The sequence below is a fragment of the Rattus norvegicus genome, chromosome 8 (assembly GCF_036323735.1).
Source record: "Rattus norvegicus strain BN/NHsdMcwi chromosome 8, GRCr8, whole genome shotgun sequence".
Lineage (NCBI taxonomy): Eukaryota > Metazoa > Chordata > Mammalia > Rodentia > Muridae > Rattus > Rattus norvegicus.
This window is the reverse complement of record NC_086026.1, coordinates 116,678,268-116,696,772: the sequence shown is the minus strand read 5'-3', so window position 1 is coordinate 116,696,772 and position 18,505 is coordinate 116,678,268. Positions and strand designations below refer to the sequence as shown.

Genomic DNA, 18,505 nt, shown 5'->3' with positions numbered 1-18,505 from the left:
TTAAGGTTACTATACAAAGTAATGGTACTTCACCATAAGATCGTCATACATACTTTTTTGAATATTTGATTTATTCTTTGACATTTTTTTACCCATGTAATGTATCTGATAATAACATTGCCCTTCCTCCTCTCTTGACTTCCATCTTCTTCATCTCCTCGTCTTTCTTTTTCTCTTTCTCATCTTCTTCTTTTGTTAAATAACCCATTGAGTTTAGTTACTGCCCCTTGCCTGAACATAGGTATGAGGCCACTCACCGGATCATGGGCCTCCTGTTAGCAGGCACACCGCCCCCACCCAAATATGACTCTTCCTTCTTGTAGTCACAGCCAATAGCTCTTTGACTAAAAGTGGAGCTGCAGGAGTCCTTTCACTTCTCATGCTCAAATGTTGATTAACTTGAATCTTGTATAGATCTTGTGCAGGTAACTACAACTGCTGTGGTTCATTAGTATAAGGCCCATGCCATGTTGCGAAGGCAGCATTTCATGGCACACCTCCTCATCCTCTAGCTCATACATCTTATGTGCCCCATCTTCTGCGATCTTCCCTGAATGATATTTGTGTATATGTGTTCCCCTCCACATCCTGGCATTTTTTGTCTAGCTTGGCGTAAGTTATAGTTATCTAAGAAGAGGAAAGCACAATTGAGAAAATGCTTCCATAAGATTGGTTTGTAAACAAGGCTGGGGCATTTTCTTTCTTTCTTTTTTTTTTTGGTTCTTTTTTTCGGAGCTGGGGACCGAACCCAGGGCCTTGCGCTTTCTAGGTAAGCGCTCTACCACTGAGCTAAATCCCCAGCCCCATGCTGGGGCATTTTCTTGATTAGCATTTGTTGAGGGAGGTTCTGTCTCTTTGTGAGTAATGCCATTTCTGGCCAGGTGGTTCTAGGATGTGTAAGAAAGTAGGATGAGTAAGCCAGTAAGCAGTGTTCTTACAGAGCTCCTCCTTCAGTTCCTGCTTCCAAGTTTCTGTCCTGCTTGAGTTCCCTGCCCTGACTTCCCTCAGTGAAGGACTATAGTCTGCAAGGTGATAGAAGCACATTTCTACTGAGTTGCTTTTTCATCATGTTGTATACAGCAGCAGTAGTAAGAGAGTGAGAGTGTGTGTGTGCTTTTATTTAGAGCAGAGCAGTCATGGCCACTTATTCTTAACAGTTATGTTAACCAGTTATGTTATATGTCTCTGTATTAACTGTTGCTCACAGCAAAAAGAAATTTCTCTGGCCAAGGTGGATAGCAGCACAAGTGTATAAACATAATTTAGGAAGCAGTTTGAGGACATGTCAGTTTCCTCTCCAGAGGCAATGGGACCTGGGAGAATAGAGCTGATAAATGAAGCAGATAAAAGTTTCATTCGGTAGCCAACTTTATTCAGAGCATCAGACAATTTATACTCTGAGACTTAAGAAGGGTCATGTGAGTAAAGCTTACAATTACTGGTGGGCAAACCACATGTAGTCGGTAAGCTGTTTGCAGCAAAAACATGTTTTTCTAGAGAGACACATAATAAATAATGAATAATCTGAAATAAGCACACGCTTCTCCCCTATATTTGGGAGGGGCACAAAGCATAATCTAAGAACAATTTTGTGTTTTTTGAAGAAACTGAGGTCACACGACTCTTGGTTTCCTGGAGTTTTTTCACAAGTACAAGTACAAGTACAAGTTTTTTCATAAATCTCTTATGAGTCCATTCTTGGATTGTGTTTTGACAATGTCAGTTTAGCAAAACATCAGTTTGGCCAAGCCCTTTGATCTCCCGAGGTTTATAGTATCAGACATGAATTCCCTCCTGTGGTATAGGCCTCATCTAATCAGAAAGTGCTTGGTTGCCTGGCAGATTGATATTTTAGCATGCAGGTCTACTGCTAGGCTTGCTGTGATTGGCTGTTATCCCTTGCATAGTACCTTCTGGCTATTAGGGAGGACATTTCAGGTCAATGCCAGTTTGATTTCTCTGTGTCCTGTACAAAAGTGTGTTCCGTCTTCAGCAATTAGGTCTTACCATCTAATTAGGGTATGTAACCAAGACCAATGACAATGACAATAGCCTGTGTTGTGTTGGGGCCTCTGTGTCGCCTCTGAACTAATAACTCATAGAAAGATGGTACTGAAAATTTCCTTTATGAATGCATGTCTTGAAGAAGCATTGAATACCCATGTTCAAAAGTTTTTCTTAAAAAATATTTTTAGATTAACGTTTAAAGTAATAGGTTTCTATAAGGCTTAATTGTAATCTTTGTTTTTGGTTATTCCACTCCCTCTTCTTTCCTCTACCTCCTCATACTTGGTTTCGTTGCTACCTTTCCCTTAATCTTTCTCTGTACCTCAACCCCAGTCCTCTCTTGTTTGTGTTACATGTATTCTACTATCCTGTTTTTCCCCATCTCCAATCTTCCCTTAAGACTTCATTTTCCTTTCTCACGATCTGCTTCTACTCTCATCACCTGTACCCCTGACACATATAGTGCATAAATAAAAATTAAAATCTAGAATCTGCATATGACAGAAAAATAGGGTATTTCTCTTTCTGGGATACTTCACTAAAATACAATTTCCATTCCATCCATTTTCTGTTTATGTCATGGTTTTATTTTTCTTTATGATTCAATAAAATTTATACATCACATTTTCATTATCCAATCATCTTTTATGGACATGTAGTTTGGTTCTTTTTTCTTGTTAAGGTGAATAGTGCATCAGTAAACACAGATGAGACTCATAAGTGTCTCTGTAGTCGGACTTAACCATTTGTATATAAGAGTCCAACCGTACGTTAGGTTCATGTGAGTTTTTGGAAAGATCTACATGCTGATTTTCATAGTGACTGCACGAGTTTGCAGTCCTGTGAGCAGTAAATGCAGGTTCCTATTTTCCGTTGTCCTCATCTGCATTTGCTGCCTCTTGCTTATGATAACTTTTCTCTAACTGGGATAAGGTGAGAATTTTAATTTGTATTTTCCTACTGCATAGAGCTGTAAATCACTTTTCAAATATTTGTCAGCTATATGTTTTTCTTTTGAGAACTGTCTTTTTGGTTCATCAATCCATTTATTGATCAGAAGGACTTAGTCTTTAGTGTTTACTTTTTGCTGTTTTCTTTAAAAATATGTATCTAGTTATTAAATAAGTTTCTTATTTGAGATAATAGCAAGCAAAGATTTCTCCTGTTTTATAGCCAGTCTCTTCACTCTGTGGATAGTTTTACTGGTTGTGAAGATGCCTTTTGATTTCATTTAATTCCACTTGTCAATTCATTTATTTCCCACTCTTGTCCTTTACAGAATTAAAAAAAAACATATACTGAAGTGATTTCCATAGATTTTTCAGCAGTTTTAGCCTTTGAGGTTTTAGAATAAATATTTTTTGGTTTTGAATATATATAAACATACACACATATGCAGGACAAGAGAGACAGGTTTAACTTCACTCTTATGTATATAAGATACCTGGTTTTCCAATACCCATTTGTATCTCCCACCTCTTGACTCCACCTTACGCTTTTGACAACTTTGTCAAATCTAAGGTGCCCATAGCTGTGTCAGTTTTTTTCTGTATTTTCTTTTTTATTTCTTTGGTCCACATGTCTGTGTGTCAGTACAGTGTCTGTGTCATTTTGGTGAATTTGACATCACTTATTGTGAAATTTAGGGATGCTGTGGCCTTTTGAGATCAAGGTAGTTCTCTATAGTGTAGGATTTTTGTTGCTAGTTCAATGAGGACTGTCATATTTTGATGGGTATTACATTGACTCTTTAGAATTTTTTTTCTTTTTTTCGGAGCTAGGGACCGAACCCAGGGCCTTGCGCTTGCTAGGCAAGCACTCTACCACTGAGCTAAATCCCCAACCCCTCTTTAGAATTTTTTTAAGGAATATTTTTTCACTGTATTAAGTATGAAATGTCTTTATTTTCTAGTTGCTTTATCAATATCATTCTTCAGTGTTTAAAAATTTCATTGTAGAATTTTTTAAAAAAAATCTCCCAATGAGGCTTATTTTTAGCTTAAAAAGATTTATCTTATAATTTATGTTTATTTATGTGTATACATATGTGCCAGTGCTTAGAGAATGTAGGAGAGGGCAGCAGATTCCCTGGAGCTCAAGATATAGAAGGTTGTTAGCCTCTTGACCTGAGGACAGAGGACCAAACTCCATTCTTCTGCAAGACTTCTCTACCTCTTTTAAAAAACATTGAAGATGAATTATTTTTCCTGATTTCTTTTTTGGCCACTTTGTTACTGGTATGTGGAAAAGCTACTGATTTTTTTATGGTACTTTTTGAATTCTGCTGCTTTGCCAAAAGTATTTGTCAGATTTAAGAGTTTTCTGGTGTCCATACTATCCTTTAAGTATAAGATTATGTCATCTGCAAATGGAAATGATTTAACCTCTTCCTGCCTATTTTATCTCTTTTTTTTTTTCTTATTGCACTAAACTAAAGTTCTGAGCACTAAATATTAGGAGTGAATCGCTTTGTGTCACTTCATATTTTGGAGGAAATAGTCTTAGTTTCTCCATTTAATATACTATTAGCTTATAGGTTTATCACATGTAGCCCGTATTATATTGAGGTATGTTCTGGTCTTGTCTTGGTTTCTTATTTTATCAAGAAATGACGGATTTTTGTCAAAATGCTTTGATGTATCTACTGAGATGATAATTTTATTTCTGTCCTTAAGTCTTTTGGAATAGTGTATTACATTTATTACTTTGCATATGCTGACCCAATCATGCATCTACAAGATGAAGCCAGCTTGATGGGGATAAAACATTGTAATGTGATCTTAAATTTGCAGTGTGAATATTTTGTTGAGAATTTAAAAATCTATGTTCATTAAAGAAGCTAGGCTGTAGTTTTTGTTGTATTATCTAGTTTTGGTATTCATAGTACTGATTTCATAGGAGTTTAGTAGTGTACCTTCCCTTTGTATTTTGTCAAACAGAAGTATTCCTTCAATATTTGGTAGCAATGAATCCTTTTGGTCTTGGAATTTTCTATATGAAAGTTGTAATTACTGCTTCATTCTTATTGCCTCTTATGAATCTGTTTAAATTGTTTATACTTTAAATTTTGTAAAGACTACAGCTGTTTAGAAATTTAATTATTTCTTCTGGATATTCCTTCTTTTGGAGCATAAATTTTTGAAATATTTTCTCATAATCTTGTGAATTTCATTGAAGTCTATAGTAAACCCTTTTCATATCTAATTTATTAATAGCAGCTGTATCTTTTGTTTAGCTTGGCCAAAATGGTTTTTATGTATTTTCATTTAGCCTATATTCATTAATTTTTGCACTGATATATATCTATATCTCTCTATATGTACATACATATATAATATATACATTATTTCTTGAGGTTTGGCGCATTTAGGTTTGGCTTCTTGTTTCTCCTCATCTTTGAGGTATATCATTAAGTTATTTATTTGAGAATTTACTGAATTTTTTTTCAGTGTAAGCGCTTGCAAATATGATTTCCTCTTAGGAGTGCTTTGCTGCATTCCAAAGGTTCTGGGATGTTGTGCTATCTCATTTTAATTTGACTCTAGAAAATTTTTAATTGCTTCCTTGATTTTTTTTTGTGTTGAGTCAAGTTTGTTGTCCAAGTATGTGTATAATTTCTCTTGCTGTTGATTTCTAGCTTTATTCCACTATAATCTGACAAAATACAAGGAATTATTTTTATTATTTTTGTATTTGATAAGACATTTTTTTCTCTTAAAGTCTTTGTTCTTTATTCCTGTATCAAGAAATCAACAAGTTGTGTTTTCCCAAGTAGTGATTTAGATAGAGAGGTTAAGAAGCACCAGTAAATTTTACAAACAGTAACATTTGGTGACCTCTTTAAATGCAATTTAATTACACTATAAGCTAAGTATAATAATAATTTAATGCACTAAGCTAAGTATACACAAAACCTGCATATTTTGAATTATAAAAGTGGTTTGTTTACTTGATAGAAACCATATGCATAACCAAGTATGCATTTCTACAATGAATGTCCTTACAAATATGTCAAACACTACTCCAAATACTCATCCTGACATCAGCTTCATAAGCGCTGCCATTCCTGCACTGAAAACATTTGTTTTTAGCTTTAATACTACTAAGGAAGATGAGGTCTGCCAAATCTTAGCAAATATGTTGTAAGCACCAAAAGTTTTTAAAGATTCCCCTCAATACAGAAAAACTAATATAAAACTTTTAAGTTTCTTTAAAAACACTTTTTTGTTGTTGTTGTTTGATTTTTGTTTTTTGGTGGTAGTGGGGGTTGTTTAATGGGGAATTTAGTGAAGAAGGATGAGTAACTTTTCAGAAAAATAACAACCCTGCTCTTTAGAAAATAATATTAAAGTAAATGCTTTACTAAGAAACATAAACCAGGTACTGTCTTTAATAACTCCTCAGGCCATTGTTGTCTTAACACTGCAGAATACATAGAGCACAGGTCTCAACTTTCTTGAAGCCAAAAGGATATTTATACTCCTCATGTTATACACCCACGGTATACAGCTTGTCACACACAGTTCTAGCTAACACATAGACTACTTTATCCTACAGATGCAAGTACATGGTTTGTAGTACTTTAACTTGTATATAGTCATCAAAACACAGAAAGCAATTCCACTATGGTCAGATAAGGCAGGCAGTTAAGGATCAAGTTAAGAATCTAAAACAAGAGACCTTTTCATTCCATACCTAGCTGACAGGATATTACTGTAGAAACCATAGTTACAGTGTATGGTTTCCACGGAAAAATCATAGGATTTTAGAATTTACAAAAGGTGTCAAAACCTATAGTTGGCTCTGTTACAAGCTTTTCTAGCCCATTTCAATTTCTAGCCCAATTCATAGTAAATAAGTCTTTAATTGTAGCAAAACTTGGTGGGGCCTTTTGAATAAAGAAGAAAATATCTTCAGCTTGCACTCAGCCTTGGCTTCTAAGTACCATTGCCTTGTGAGTATTTTCAGTGACCGACTCTTACAAGGATCTCCTTTTTTTAATTTGTTTTTTATCCTGAGGATACAGTTTAGTTTCACGTGGTCATAAAATCCCAACCTAATACTCTGCGTTTAATTGTATTCTTGATGTACAAAGTGGTTGTTTTAATAGACTATCGACTGCATTTCAATTCTCATTTAATATATATGAGATGTTAATCACAATTTATATTTTATTAACTGGAATTTTTGTTTTACAGGGGCTCTTTCCTGCGAATTATATTCATTTGAAAAAGGCGATTGTCAGTAACAGGGGGTGAGTAATTAGCCTAAGTTAATTAATTTGTAATTATTAGAGATTTCAGAGGAAGTCTGACTTGGTCCATAGTTTCAAATACATTATTGACAAGTTTTAAAAAATATGCCTTTATTATTACATAGAATTCTGAGCTCTGTTTTTAAAGCCATATTCTGAATAAATACCTCTAACTATAAATTTTGTCAAAGCAACTAACTATATACATGTAGTGTTTTTATAAGTACATTAGGAACAGCTTTGAGATTAATCATTTATAGACTAAGTATTAGAGATAAATTTGTCAATTCACTATTACATGGCAAAGTAAAGGAATCTTGTAAAATCTTTCATTTATAAGTAGAGATTAAAAAATATTTTAAAGGTATACATTATGGGTAGAAAACATGTATACAAAATGGATACATTAAAGCACACATTTGACAAACAAAAATAAATCTTCATTTTGTTTTTGAGACAGCCTCCCTGTGTAGCCCTCATTGATCTGGAACTTGTATGTAAACCAGATTAATCTCAAACTCAGAAACTTACCTGCCTCTACCTCCAGAGGGCTAGAATTAAAGGCACACACCACCACAATTTAGTGTTTTTATAGGATTTCTGAATGTACAAATGAGTGGTCTCTGATTCCTGTGCCTAACTTAGACTCTTTCTTTTCTGTTTGTATTGTCAAAATCTGATGTGTTTTTTTATCTTTACGTTATTTCATTATATTTTATTTTATTCTTATGCCTTAAAAGCCTGTTTATGTTTTAATGAAAGGTAGAACATAGAGGGTATAGCTCTGGATGGGTGGGGAGGTGGGGAGAAACTGGGAGGAGTGGAGGAAGGGGAAACTAATCAGCATATGTGAGTAAAAAAATTATTTTTAATAAATCAAATTTAAAATAGAACATTTAAAAAGACATTTATCCAACAACACAATAACAAGAAAAATGGAAGCAATCTCACAGAAAAGAGATGAGAAATAAATATACCAGATTCTAACATTTGTTGTTTTACATGTTGAGAGTGCTTTTTAAGGTATTTGTTGTGTCCTACTTTATAGTTACTTTACTTTTCAAAATTTATTTTAAAATGTAAAATATAAGATCCTGTCTGTAAGTACACCATAACATCAGTAATAGTGTCAGGCCTTGGAGCCTCCCCTTGAGATGGATCCCCATTTGGGCCGGTCACTGGACCTCCTTTCCCTCAGTCTCTTCTCCATTTTTGTCCCTGCAGTTCATTTAGACAGAAACAATTCTGAGTCAGAGTTTTTGACTGTGGGATGGCAACTGCATCTATCCCTACACTTGATGCCCTGTCTTTTTAAGGAGGTGGACTCTACAAGTCCCTACAATGCCCACGGTTGGGCATTTCATCTAAGGTCCGTCCCTTTGAGTCCTGAGAGTCTCTCACCTCCTAGGTCTCTGGTACATTATAGAGGGTCCCCCCACCCACCATCCTCCAAGGGGGTACATATTTTCATTCATTCTACTGGCCCTCAGGGTTTCTCTCCTGTCCCCTTCAATACCTGATCCTGTTCCCCCTCTCCCTTCCCCCTCCCTCTGTCACCCCACTCCCATGATTGCTTTCTTCTCCCTCCTAAGTGGGATTGAAGTATCCTCATTTGGGCCCTTTTGCTTTTTAGCTTTCTTGAGTTCTGTGGATTGTATCCTAGGAATTCTGTACTTTTTTGGCTAATATCCACTTATTAGTGAGTACATACTATGCATGTCCTTTGGGTCTGAGTTACTTCACTCAGGATGATATTTTCTAGTGAGGATGCTTCACTCCCTCTTTGGAGGAAGAAGAAAACACTTATGGGGGGCTCTTCTTCTTCCTTCTTTCCCTTCTCCTCCTCTGCTTCTGCTTCCTCCTCCTTATCCTCCTTATCCTCTTCTTCCTCCTCCTCCTGCTTCCTTCTCTTCTTTTCTTCTTCTCTTCCTGCTCCTCCTCCTCCTCCTTCTGCTTCTTCTTCTGCTTCTGCTTCTCCTACTTTTCCTCCTTCTCCTTCTCCTTCTTTTTGGTTTTTCAAGACAGGGTTTCTTAAGGTAGCCTGGAACTCACATAAATCTGCCTGCTTTTGTCTCCTGAGTGCTGGGATTAAAGATGTACGCCATATGCCATTCCTGCCTGACCCTTTCTTCTTAATTGAAACTTTCAACTGAGAGGTGTGTGTGTGTGTGTGTGTGTGTGTGTGTGTGTGTGTGTTTTAACAGAAGAAAAAGCATACAGATTTATTTTATGTACCCAAGAACATCATGGAAGAAATGAATATCCAAGGCAGCAGTGAGAATTAAGAACTCATTATACTATTTTAATAGAGGAAAGAAAGGGCAGAGAGGCACTTCTGGAATTATAAATGGTTTTTGTTAGGGGAGCATGGGGGTGGGGAGAGACATATATAAAAGCACAGATGACATCTGAAAAGTAAGTAGGCTTTGAGCATAGTTGGGAAACCTGATAGTTTACAGAAATGTTTATTGGGTGTGTTGTGTGAGCTTTGCCTGGTCTCTTACAATGCATCAATTTTAAGTTGAAACTTTCGTTTTTGAAACGTTATTTTTTACTAAATGGTTGGGTTTTTGTTTGGAGTTTTTAAAAGCAATCATTGTGTATCAAAACTGCTGAGTATTATAATTTCTTATTTTATATGTAACTTGTGGAATTATATAAATAGGATGTAACAAATTTATCAGAATAGAAATATATTTAGGCTGTGGAGATGACGTAGTGGGTAAAAATACTGATTATACAGACATGAAGACCTGAGTTTAAATACTCAGAATCCATGTCAGATCTGAATAGATAGCATCAGCATATAAAATTCCAGTGCCTCTTTAGGCAGATGAGAGATGGAGACAGGAGGATCACTGGAAGCCTGTGGGTCTGTGGCCCAGGTGATGCCATTTCTTGTGGGAAAGGTAAAAAATCTGGTAGTTGTTCAGTCCACAAGACTGGGTATCTCACTGGGTGGTGGTGATGCTAAGTGCACGTCTTTTATCCCAACACTTGGGAGGCAGAAGTAGGAGAATTTCTGGTCTATATAGTCTAGCCTGGTCTCTGTATCAAGTTCCAAGATAGCCAGAACTACACATAGAAATGTTATCTCAGAAAAAAACAAAACAATCAATTAAACAAACAAAAGACTGGAGACCTAGTGGTGGAGACCTGTCAAATTCCTAGAGACCTGCTACTGGTCTTCAGTCTGTGTTAGGAAGTCTGTCTACTTCCTAAAGAAGTAGACTCTGAACCGAGCAAAGGATACCAGAGCAAGTAGATAGTGCACTTGCCAGCAAGAGTGAGGGCAAGCAAGCAAAAATTAAAAGCTTCCTCCTTCCATGTCCGTTTATGTAAGCTGCCACTAGAAACTGGCAGATTTAGGATGAATCTTCCTATCTCAAATGATCCAGTCAAGAAAATCTTTCAGATGCAGGCCCAGCTACTTGGGTTTTAGTTGATTGAAGATATAGTCGAGTTAGCAACCAAGATAGTCATCACACAGCTAGAAAATATCAGAGACTTGTATCAAACATGAAGGGGAAGTTGAAGACTGACACTCCAGGTTGTCTTCACAACCTAATCTCCACATGTGTACTAAGTTATACACTTGCCTGCATTCACAGGTATGAGTGGACACACACAAAATGCACATATTGTATACACACAAAGGACATACTGTATGTGTGTGTATTTGTTAGTGGTAGAGAAATTTAGCTGAGTGTTTTTATTATTTTGAACTTTTCATTTTCAAGATTTCTGTTTCTTTCCTTGTTTGAGACCTCAATGTCTCTCTTGAATTTTTCATATCTTCTACTGTGCTGTGTCATTCAGTTATTTTCCTGTATTGTGATGGATAGGTAGGACAGGTGTTAGCCATAGATCATTGTCTAAGATACAATTCCTATTTAATTAAGGTATCCAGTTGTACAGTACAAAATTGAGCCTGTAATTTATTACAATGGGCCTTTTGGATCAAGTCTGCTTTATTTCTGTTGTTAAATATCACCAAAAGCTTAATTTAAAAGTTTATATGCGAGGATTGACCTAGTGAGTAAGAGTGCTTGCTAAACAGAATGAAGACTTGAGGTTAAATCCCCAGTATCCAGTGAAAATCCTGTGTGATTGTGTGATTCTGCCCCCACTCTGTGCTGCAGTGGAGAGAGATAGTGGGGTGCTTGTTTGGGTTTGCTGGCTGTCAGCCTAACTACAGATTTCTTGAGAGGCTCCATTTCAAAGGATAAGGCAGAGAGTGAAAGCAGGACACTTAACAACCTCCTTTAGCCTCCACCCTCTGTTGGACACCCCAAACATGTGGAAATATGCTATGTACTTACACTATACATACACTTGTAAAATAAATGAAAATTTATTTTGAGTATCTGGAGTTCGTTGTCTTCCTTTTCAGTGTCTTTCTGTTGTCTGGAAAAGATAGTACTACAAGTCTGTAGTAATTCCTGGCCTTAAAGAATAACTAAGTTGTATTTATGCTCTGTCCTTCTTTAAGTTGTATGTTTACAGATCTTATGTGACTGACTGAGAACTGCAATGTGCTCAAGCTTTCTGGCCTTGTCTTTACTTTTTTGTATTTCTCTAATATCTATGTCTGATTAACAGCCAGTTTTGCTTAATGGAAAGCCACAGTACAGCTTCTGTCTAGTCATATATCTCCTCATTCCCACTCATTGTATAGCAATGTTCTCTCGGACACAATGACCTATAGTCTTTTCCTTTGTTCTTTAACCTTCTTTATCAAAAATATATTTTTTAGGTCTAAAAAGTTAAAGCAACACCCCCCCCCCCGTGATATGTGTGTGTGTGTGTGTGTGTGTGTGTGTGTGTATTTGTCTTGTGCATGCCGGAAGAGGGTGTTTGATCCTTTGGAATTTTGTAAGTTGTCCAGTGTGGATGCTGGGCAGTGAATTCTGATCCTCTAACAAGTACATTAATATTTAAACTATTTCATAACCTTCTGTATTTTCTTGCATTTGAAGGTTTCTTTCTATATTTTTAAAAAATCATATCTTTTTAAACAAAAACATATTTCAAAGAAAATACAGGAATGTGTAGCTGAAACATAGGCAAAATGTGTTTACTATTTTTTTATGTTTTTTATTTCTTTGTTTTATCAATGGCAGGAAAAAGGTTTTCTAATTCTGTCTCAACTCTGTATCTGTTTCCTCTTGGCTTGTCTGTATAACTCTGTACACAATCAAGTTAGAAGACAGAGCTAGGTCACTGTCCTAATCAATTCAACAAGGTCGAGCAGGCAGAAACAGCTTGTTTTAAAAAGGATAGTGTTGGTTTTTGTTTTGTTTTGTTTTGTTTTATTTTGTTTTGTAATCCCAAATTGGCTAAAATAAGAACATTGAAAAACCTGTTTTTTAAAAGAAAGAAACTCAGGCAGATAGGTTCCTGTACCTTTATTCTATAATTGAAAGTTTAAGAATTATACTAAAGTTTTTATATTTACATATATTATATAGATATATTTTAATTAGACATATCAAGAATGTTAATTTCAGCTTGAAATATGTTTAAAAAGTATAAAATGAGCAGTATAGGTTTTGTTAGACAGTTATTTCAAGGGTTCTAGTAGCCGATTGAGGTTCTTGTTCAGTGCTGTTTTAGATATAGAATGACACACAAAAACAATTACCATGGACACATATCACACATTACCTTCACCAGAATATATTCTTAGTAAAAACAAAATAGGAAGTCTACTTAAAACAGACTAGAAATGTCGTATCTGTATTATCTTCAAGATACCAGGAAGGTCTACTTAGTGAAAGCAAAAACAGTAACAAGGTGAGGCTTATTATATTACCTCTTCCTGTACAAAGAGGGAAAAACTGAAGGACCCGCTCAACTATGTTTTCTCAAAGCCTCAGCTAGCCTGTGGAGGAAAAGGGCAGTATTTCCCTTCTGTAAATACTCTCTCTGATCTTGTCAGAGCAGATAAGTTTCTTAACACAGTTTTCTTGGGAGGGGGCTCTCAGCCTGGATCTGTTATGGCATGAGAATCCTAAGCAATGGGGTGCTGATCTAGGAAGAGTTTATGTTCTAGGAAGGTGACTATTGAGGGGGGATGAGCAAATAGTATATATGCATGCCTCCTTGCTTCCTCCCAGGTCTTCTGTTTTACCATCCTGTGTGAGGTAACCCAATCACAGAAAAACACACATGTTATGCACTCACTGGTAAGTGGATATTAGCCCAAAAGCTTGAATTACCCAAGATCCAATTCACAGACCACATGAAGCTCAAGGAGAAGGATGACCAAAATGCAGATGCTTCAGTCCTTCATAAAAGGAGGAACAAAATATTCATAGAAGAAGATATGGAGACAAAATTTGGAGCAGAGACTGAAGGAATGGCCTTTCAGTGCCTGCCCTACCTGGGGATCCAACCCATGTATATACAGCCACCAAAACTAGACACTATTGATGAAGCAAAGAGGTGCATGCTGGCAGGAGCCTGATATAGCTGTCTCCTGAAAGGCTCAGCCAGAGTATGACAAATACAGAGACAAATGCTAGCAGCAAAACATTGAACTGAGAACAGAGTCCCCATTGGAGGAGTTAGAAAATGGGTTAAAGGAGCTGAAGGGGTTTGCAAACCCATAAGAACAACAATACCAACCAACCAGAGCTCCCAGGGACTAAACCATTACCCAAAAAGTACACATGGACTGACCCATGGCTCCAGAGGCATATGTAGCAGAGGATAGCCTTGTTGAGCACCAATGGGAGAAGAAGCCCTTGGTCCTGCCAAGACTGGACCCCCACTGTAGGGGAATGTCAGGGTTGGGAGGTGGGAAGGGGGAGTGTTTGGGGATCGGGAACACCCTTATAGAAGAAGGGGGGAGGGGATGGGATAGGGAGCTTATGGATGGGAAACTGGGAAAGGGAATAATTTGAAATGTAAATAAAAATATCCAATAAAAAGAGTTGTATAGAGACAGTTGTAGCTGAAAAAAAAATACACTTTGATGGGAGGAAATGCATTAGAGTCAAGAGAGCTCTGCTTCAGAATTTTTTTAAATGTCAAGTAGTACATTTTAGTAATTTGCTCTTTAGGCCATTTGTATAATGCAAACTTTCTCTCCCATTCTGTTTTACGTGGTTCTATATACAATTTTCTGTTGAAGGCCAGCTTCGACACCATAGGGTAAACTGAGGTGGGGCGTCGAGTTTGTTATTGGGGGCTGCTACTGATAGTAGCCAGCAGGTGGGGCTGGCACTGATAGCAACTGACAATTGTAGAAAAGGAAAAAGGGGAAGAAAAATCATACACACTGAGTGGATGAAGCTAGACTAACAAGCTCCAACAACTTCATATGCATGCATGGATACACACACACACACACACACACACACACACACACACACACACACACACACACACACCCCTTCACACATTGGATGGATGGAGCAACACACACACACACACACACACACACACACACACACACACACACACACACCCCTTCACACATTGGATGGATGGGGGAAAGCTCCAGTCAGCCAAATACATGCACACATGCACAGTGGATAGAGCAAATTCCAACAGCTGGCTGCAACATTTTTTTCTCTCTTAGTTTTTTTTTAAATTGGATATTTTATTTATTTACATTTCAAATGTTATCCCCTTTCGTGGTTTCCCCTCTGCTAAATCTCATCCCATCTCCCCTTACCCTGCTTCAATGAGGGTGCTCCCCTACCCACCCACCCACCCTCGCCTCACTGCCCTTGCATTCCTCTACAGTTGCGCATCAAGCTTTCACAGGACCAAGGGCTTCCCTTCCAATTGATGCCAGATAAAGCCCCTTCAGATCTTTGTCCTTCCCCAACTTCTCCATTGGGGTCCCTGTGAACAGTCTGATGGTTGGCTTTGAGCATCCACATCTGTATTTGTCAGGGTCTGGCAGATCCTCTCAAGAGACAGCTGTATCAGATTCCTGTCAGCAAGCACTTCTTGGCACCAGCAATGGTGAGTGGGTTTGGTGTCTGCATGTGGGATGGATTCCCAAGTAGGGCAGTCTCTGGGTGGCCCTTCCTTCAGTCTCTGCTCTACTCTTTGCCCCTGTCTTTATTTTAGATAGGAACCATTCTGGGTTAAAATTTTGGAGATGGGTGGGTGGCCCTATCCCTCAACTGGGGAGCCGTGCCTAACCTCTGGATATGGTTTCAATAGGTTCTCCCTCCCCTTTGTGGGGTATTTGAGCTAATGTTATCCCCATGGGGTCCTAGGAAGCTCTTGATTCTCTGACATCTGTGACTTTCTGGTTGCTACTCCTAGTTCCCCATCCCCCATTGTTCAGTTTCCTGACCCTCTGTGCATCTCCTCCATCACCTCCCATACCTGACTCTGCCCCTCTTTTTACCTCCCTCTCCTCTCTTACTCCCAAGTCCTTCCCACCCTCAACTTCCCTTGATTATTTTGTTCCCCCTTCTAAGTAGGACAGAAGTATCCACTCTTTGGTCTTCCTTCCTCTTGAGCCTCATGTGGTCCGTGGGTTGTATCCTGGGTATTCCAAGCTCTTTGCCTAATATCCACTTGTCATTGAGTACATGCCTTGTGTGTTCTTTTGTGACTGAGTTACCTCACTCAGGATGATATTTTCTAGATCCATCCATTTGCCTGTGAAATTCATGAAGTCATTGTTCTTAATAGCTGTGTAGTATTCCATTGTGTAAATGTAACACATTTTCTGTATTCATTTCTGTATTGAGGGACATCTGGGTGGTTTCCAGGTTCTGGCTATTATAAATATGGCTGCTATGAACATAGTGGAGGATGTGTCCTTATTACATGTTGGAACATCTTTCAGGTATATGCTCAGGAGTGGTATAGCTGGGTCCTCAGGTAGGACTATGTCCACTTTTCTGAGGAACTGCCAAACTGATTCCCAGAGTGGTTGTACCAGCTTGCAATCCCACCAACAATGGAGGAGTGTTCCCCTTTCTCCACATTCTCACCAGCATCTACTGTCACCTGAGTTTTTGATCTTAGCCATTCTGACTGGTGTGAGGTGGAATTTCAGGTTCATTTTGATTTTGCATTTCCCTGATGATAAAAGATGTTGAACATTTTCTTTAGGTGTGTCTCAGCCATTCGAGTTTCCTTAGCTGAGAATTATCTGTCTAGTTCTATTTCCCATTTTTAATAGGGTTATTGATTCTCTGGAGACTAACTTCTTGAGTTCTTTGTATATTGGATATTAGTACTCTATCAGATGTAGACTTGGTAAAGATCTTTCCCAATCTTTTGGTTGCCATTTTGTCCTATTGACATTCCTTTTTCTTGTAGAAGCTTTTCAATTTTATGAGGTCCCATTTGTTGATTCTTGATCTTAGAGCATAAGCCTTTGGTGTTCTGTTCAGGAAATTTTCCCTGTGATCATGTGTATGAGGCTTTCCTCCATTTTCTCTTCTATTAGTTTCAGTGTACTGGTTTTATGTGGAGGTCCTTGATCCACTTGGACTTGTGCTTTGTACTGGGCGATGAGAATGGATCAATTTGCATTCTTCTACATGTTACTTCACCTTTATCCCTTACTGCTTTTAATATTCCTTCTTTGTTTTATGCATTTGTTGTTTTGACTATTATGTGACAGGAAGAATTTCTTTTCTAGTCCTATCTATTTGGAGTTCTGTAGGCTTCTTGTATGTTTATGGACATCTCCTTCTTTAGGTTAGAGAAGTTTTCTTTGATAATTTTGTTGAAGATATTTACTGGCCCTTTTAGTTGGGAATCTTCACTCTCTCCTATATCTTTTATCCTTAGGTTTGATCTTTTCATTGTGTCCTGGAGTTCCTGGATGTTTTGGGTTAAGAGCTTTTTGATTTCGCATTTTCTTTGACTGTTGTGTCAATGTTTTCTATGATTTCTTCTGCACCTGAGATTGTCTTTCTATATCTTGTATTCTGTTGGTGATGCTTGCTTGCTTTTCTATGCCCACTGTTGTCTTCCTTTGTTATTTCTTTATTGTTTCTATTTTCATTTTTAGATCCTGGATGGTTTTGTTCAATTCCTTTACCTGTTTGGTTCTGTTTTCTTTTATTCTTTAAGGGACTTTTGTGTTTCCTCTTTAAGGGTTTCTACCTGTTTACCTGTGTTCTCCTGTATTTCTTTAAGGCAGTTATTTATGTCCTTCCTAAAGTCCTCTATTATCATTATGAGATGTGATTTTAAATCAGATTCTTGCTTTTTTCAGTGTGTTGGGGTATCCAGGGCTTGCTGTGGTGGGAGAACTGTCTCTTAGCCTTTTTATACCACCTAAGACAAAGTTCTCTTTATAGGAAAAAAGATTACCTCATAGCCACAAGGTACATACTCTCTAAAACAATTTACATGTTATATATTCTCTAAAACAGTCACCGTAAAAATGTATTTTTAAAAAACAGTTTAAAGTCATTACACAAAAGGAAAGTAGAACAGGATTATTGATGTCTGTTCTTCTTTTGAAACCCATATTAACTAAACATATCCTATCTGCTTTTTTTCCCACAAGTTTATTGGAACCCCAAAGCAATAATTCTTTTGTCATTGTTTAACAAGAGTTTAAGCAAGCTAGTCTACAGTAGCAAGTTTTCCCTATGCTTGGCTGACAACAATTCATATTTACCAAGAAACAGATCATCATCTATCTTAAGTCTTATGTTTTTAAATCTTGTTCAGCTAAAGTGGCTAATTTACTTTCTATTCTTAGATTTATTTACCATTTTTTTTATAACTCTGTTTATTCATGGTGCACAGAGATACTTATTGACCCATCCCTAGATTACGAGATCCAGGAACTTAGACCTAACCTAAAATGAACATTTTCTTTAATTAACTTGTCCCAAGCCTATCTTTCTACAATAATGTGCTTGTAACACATGAAAACTTTTCTCCTTTTCTAATTTATGCAGCGCTCACTTCAAGGGAAGGGGCACAGTCTATTCTTAATTCTATCTAACTTTGTTGTAGCTTAAACCATCTCCTTAAATTTTCTATCAATTACCCTAATTCCTAAAATTATTTAAATTACATCAGAAATTCTGTAAAATCATTAATTCATCTAAAAATATTATGTTTTGAAAGTTCATCTTTATATTGATCTGCAGAAAAATTGCCCCAAAGAACTGCCATCTCAAGAAAGCTCATCTGTCCCCTGCAGCTCATTTTGCTTGGTGTCTGCCAACTTCATGCATTTTCTGATGCAGTGAGGCATAAAATTACATAGACCTTTTGGACCTGTGATTTCCTCAT

At 37.2% G+C, this 18,505-nt stretch overlaps 1 protein-coding gene across 15 annotated transcripts in view; it reads left to right on the top strand.

Moving 5' to 3' along the window:
- Dock3 (dedicator of cyto-kinesis 3) overlaps positions 1-18,505 on the top strand; it is a 351,061-nt gene that overhangs the window by 85,446 nt on the left and 247,110 nt on the right. For 14 of the 15 annotated variants that reach the window (XM_006243867.5, XM_006243865.5, XM_039081583.2 and 11 more), the window contains one exon: positions 7,206-7,261. In XM_006243867.5, coding sequence (XP_006243929.1) covers positions 7,206-7,261 — 56 coding nt within the window. Of the gene's footprint in view, positions 1-7,205; positions 7,262-13,400; positions 13,450-15,016; positions 15,242-18,505 lie in introns of those variants that run through there. The other variant, XM_063265622.1, reaches the window with a different exon arrangement.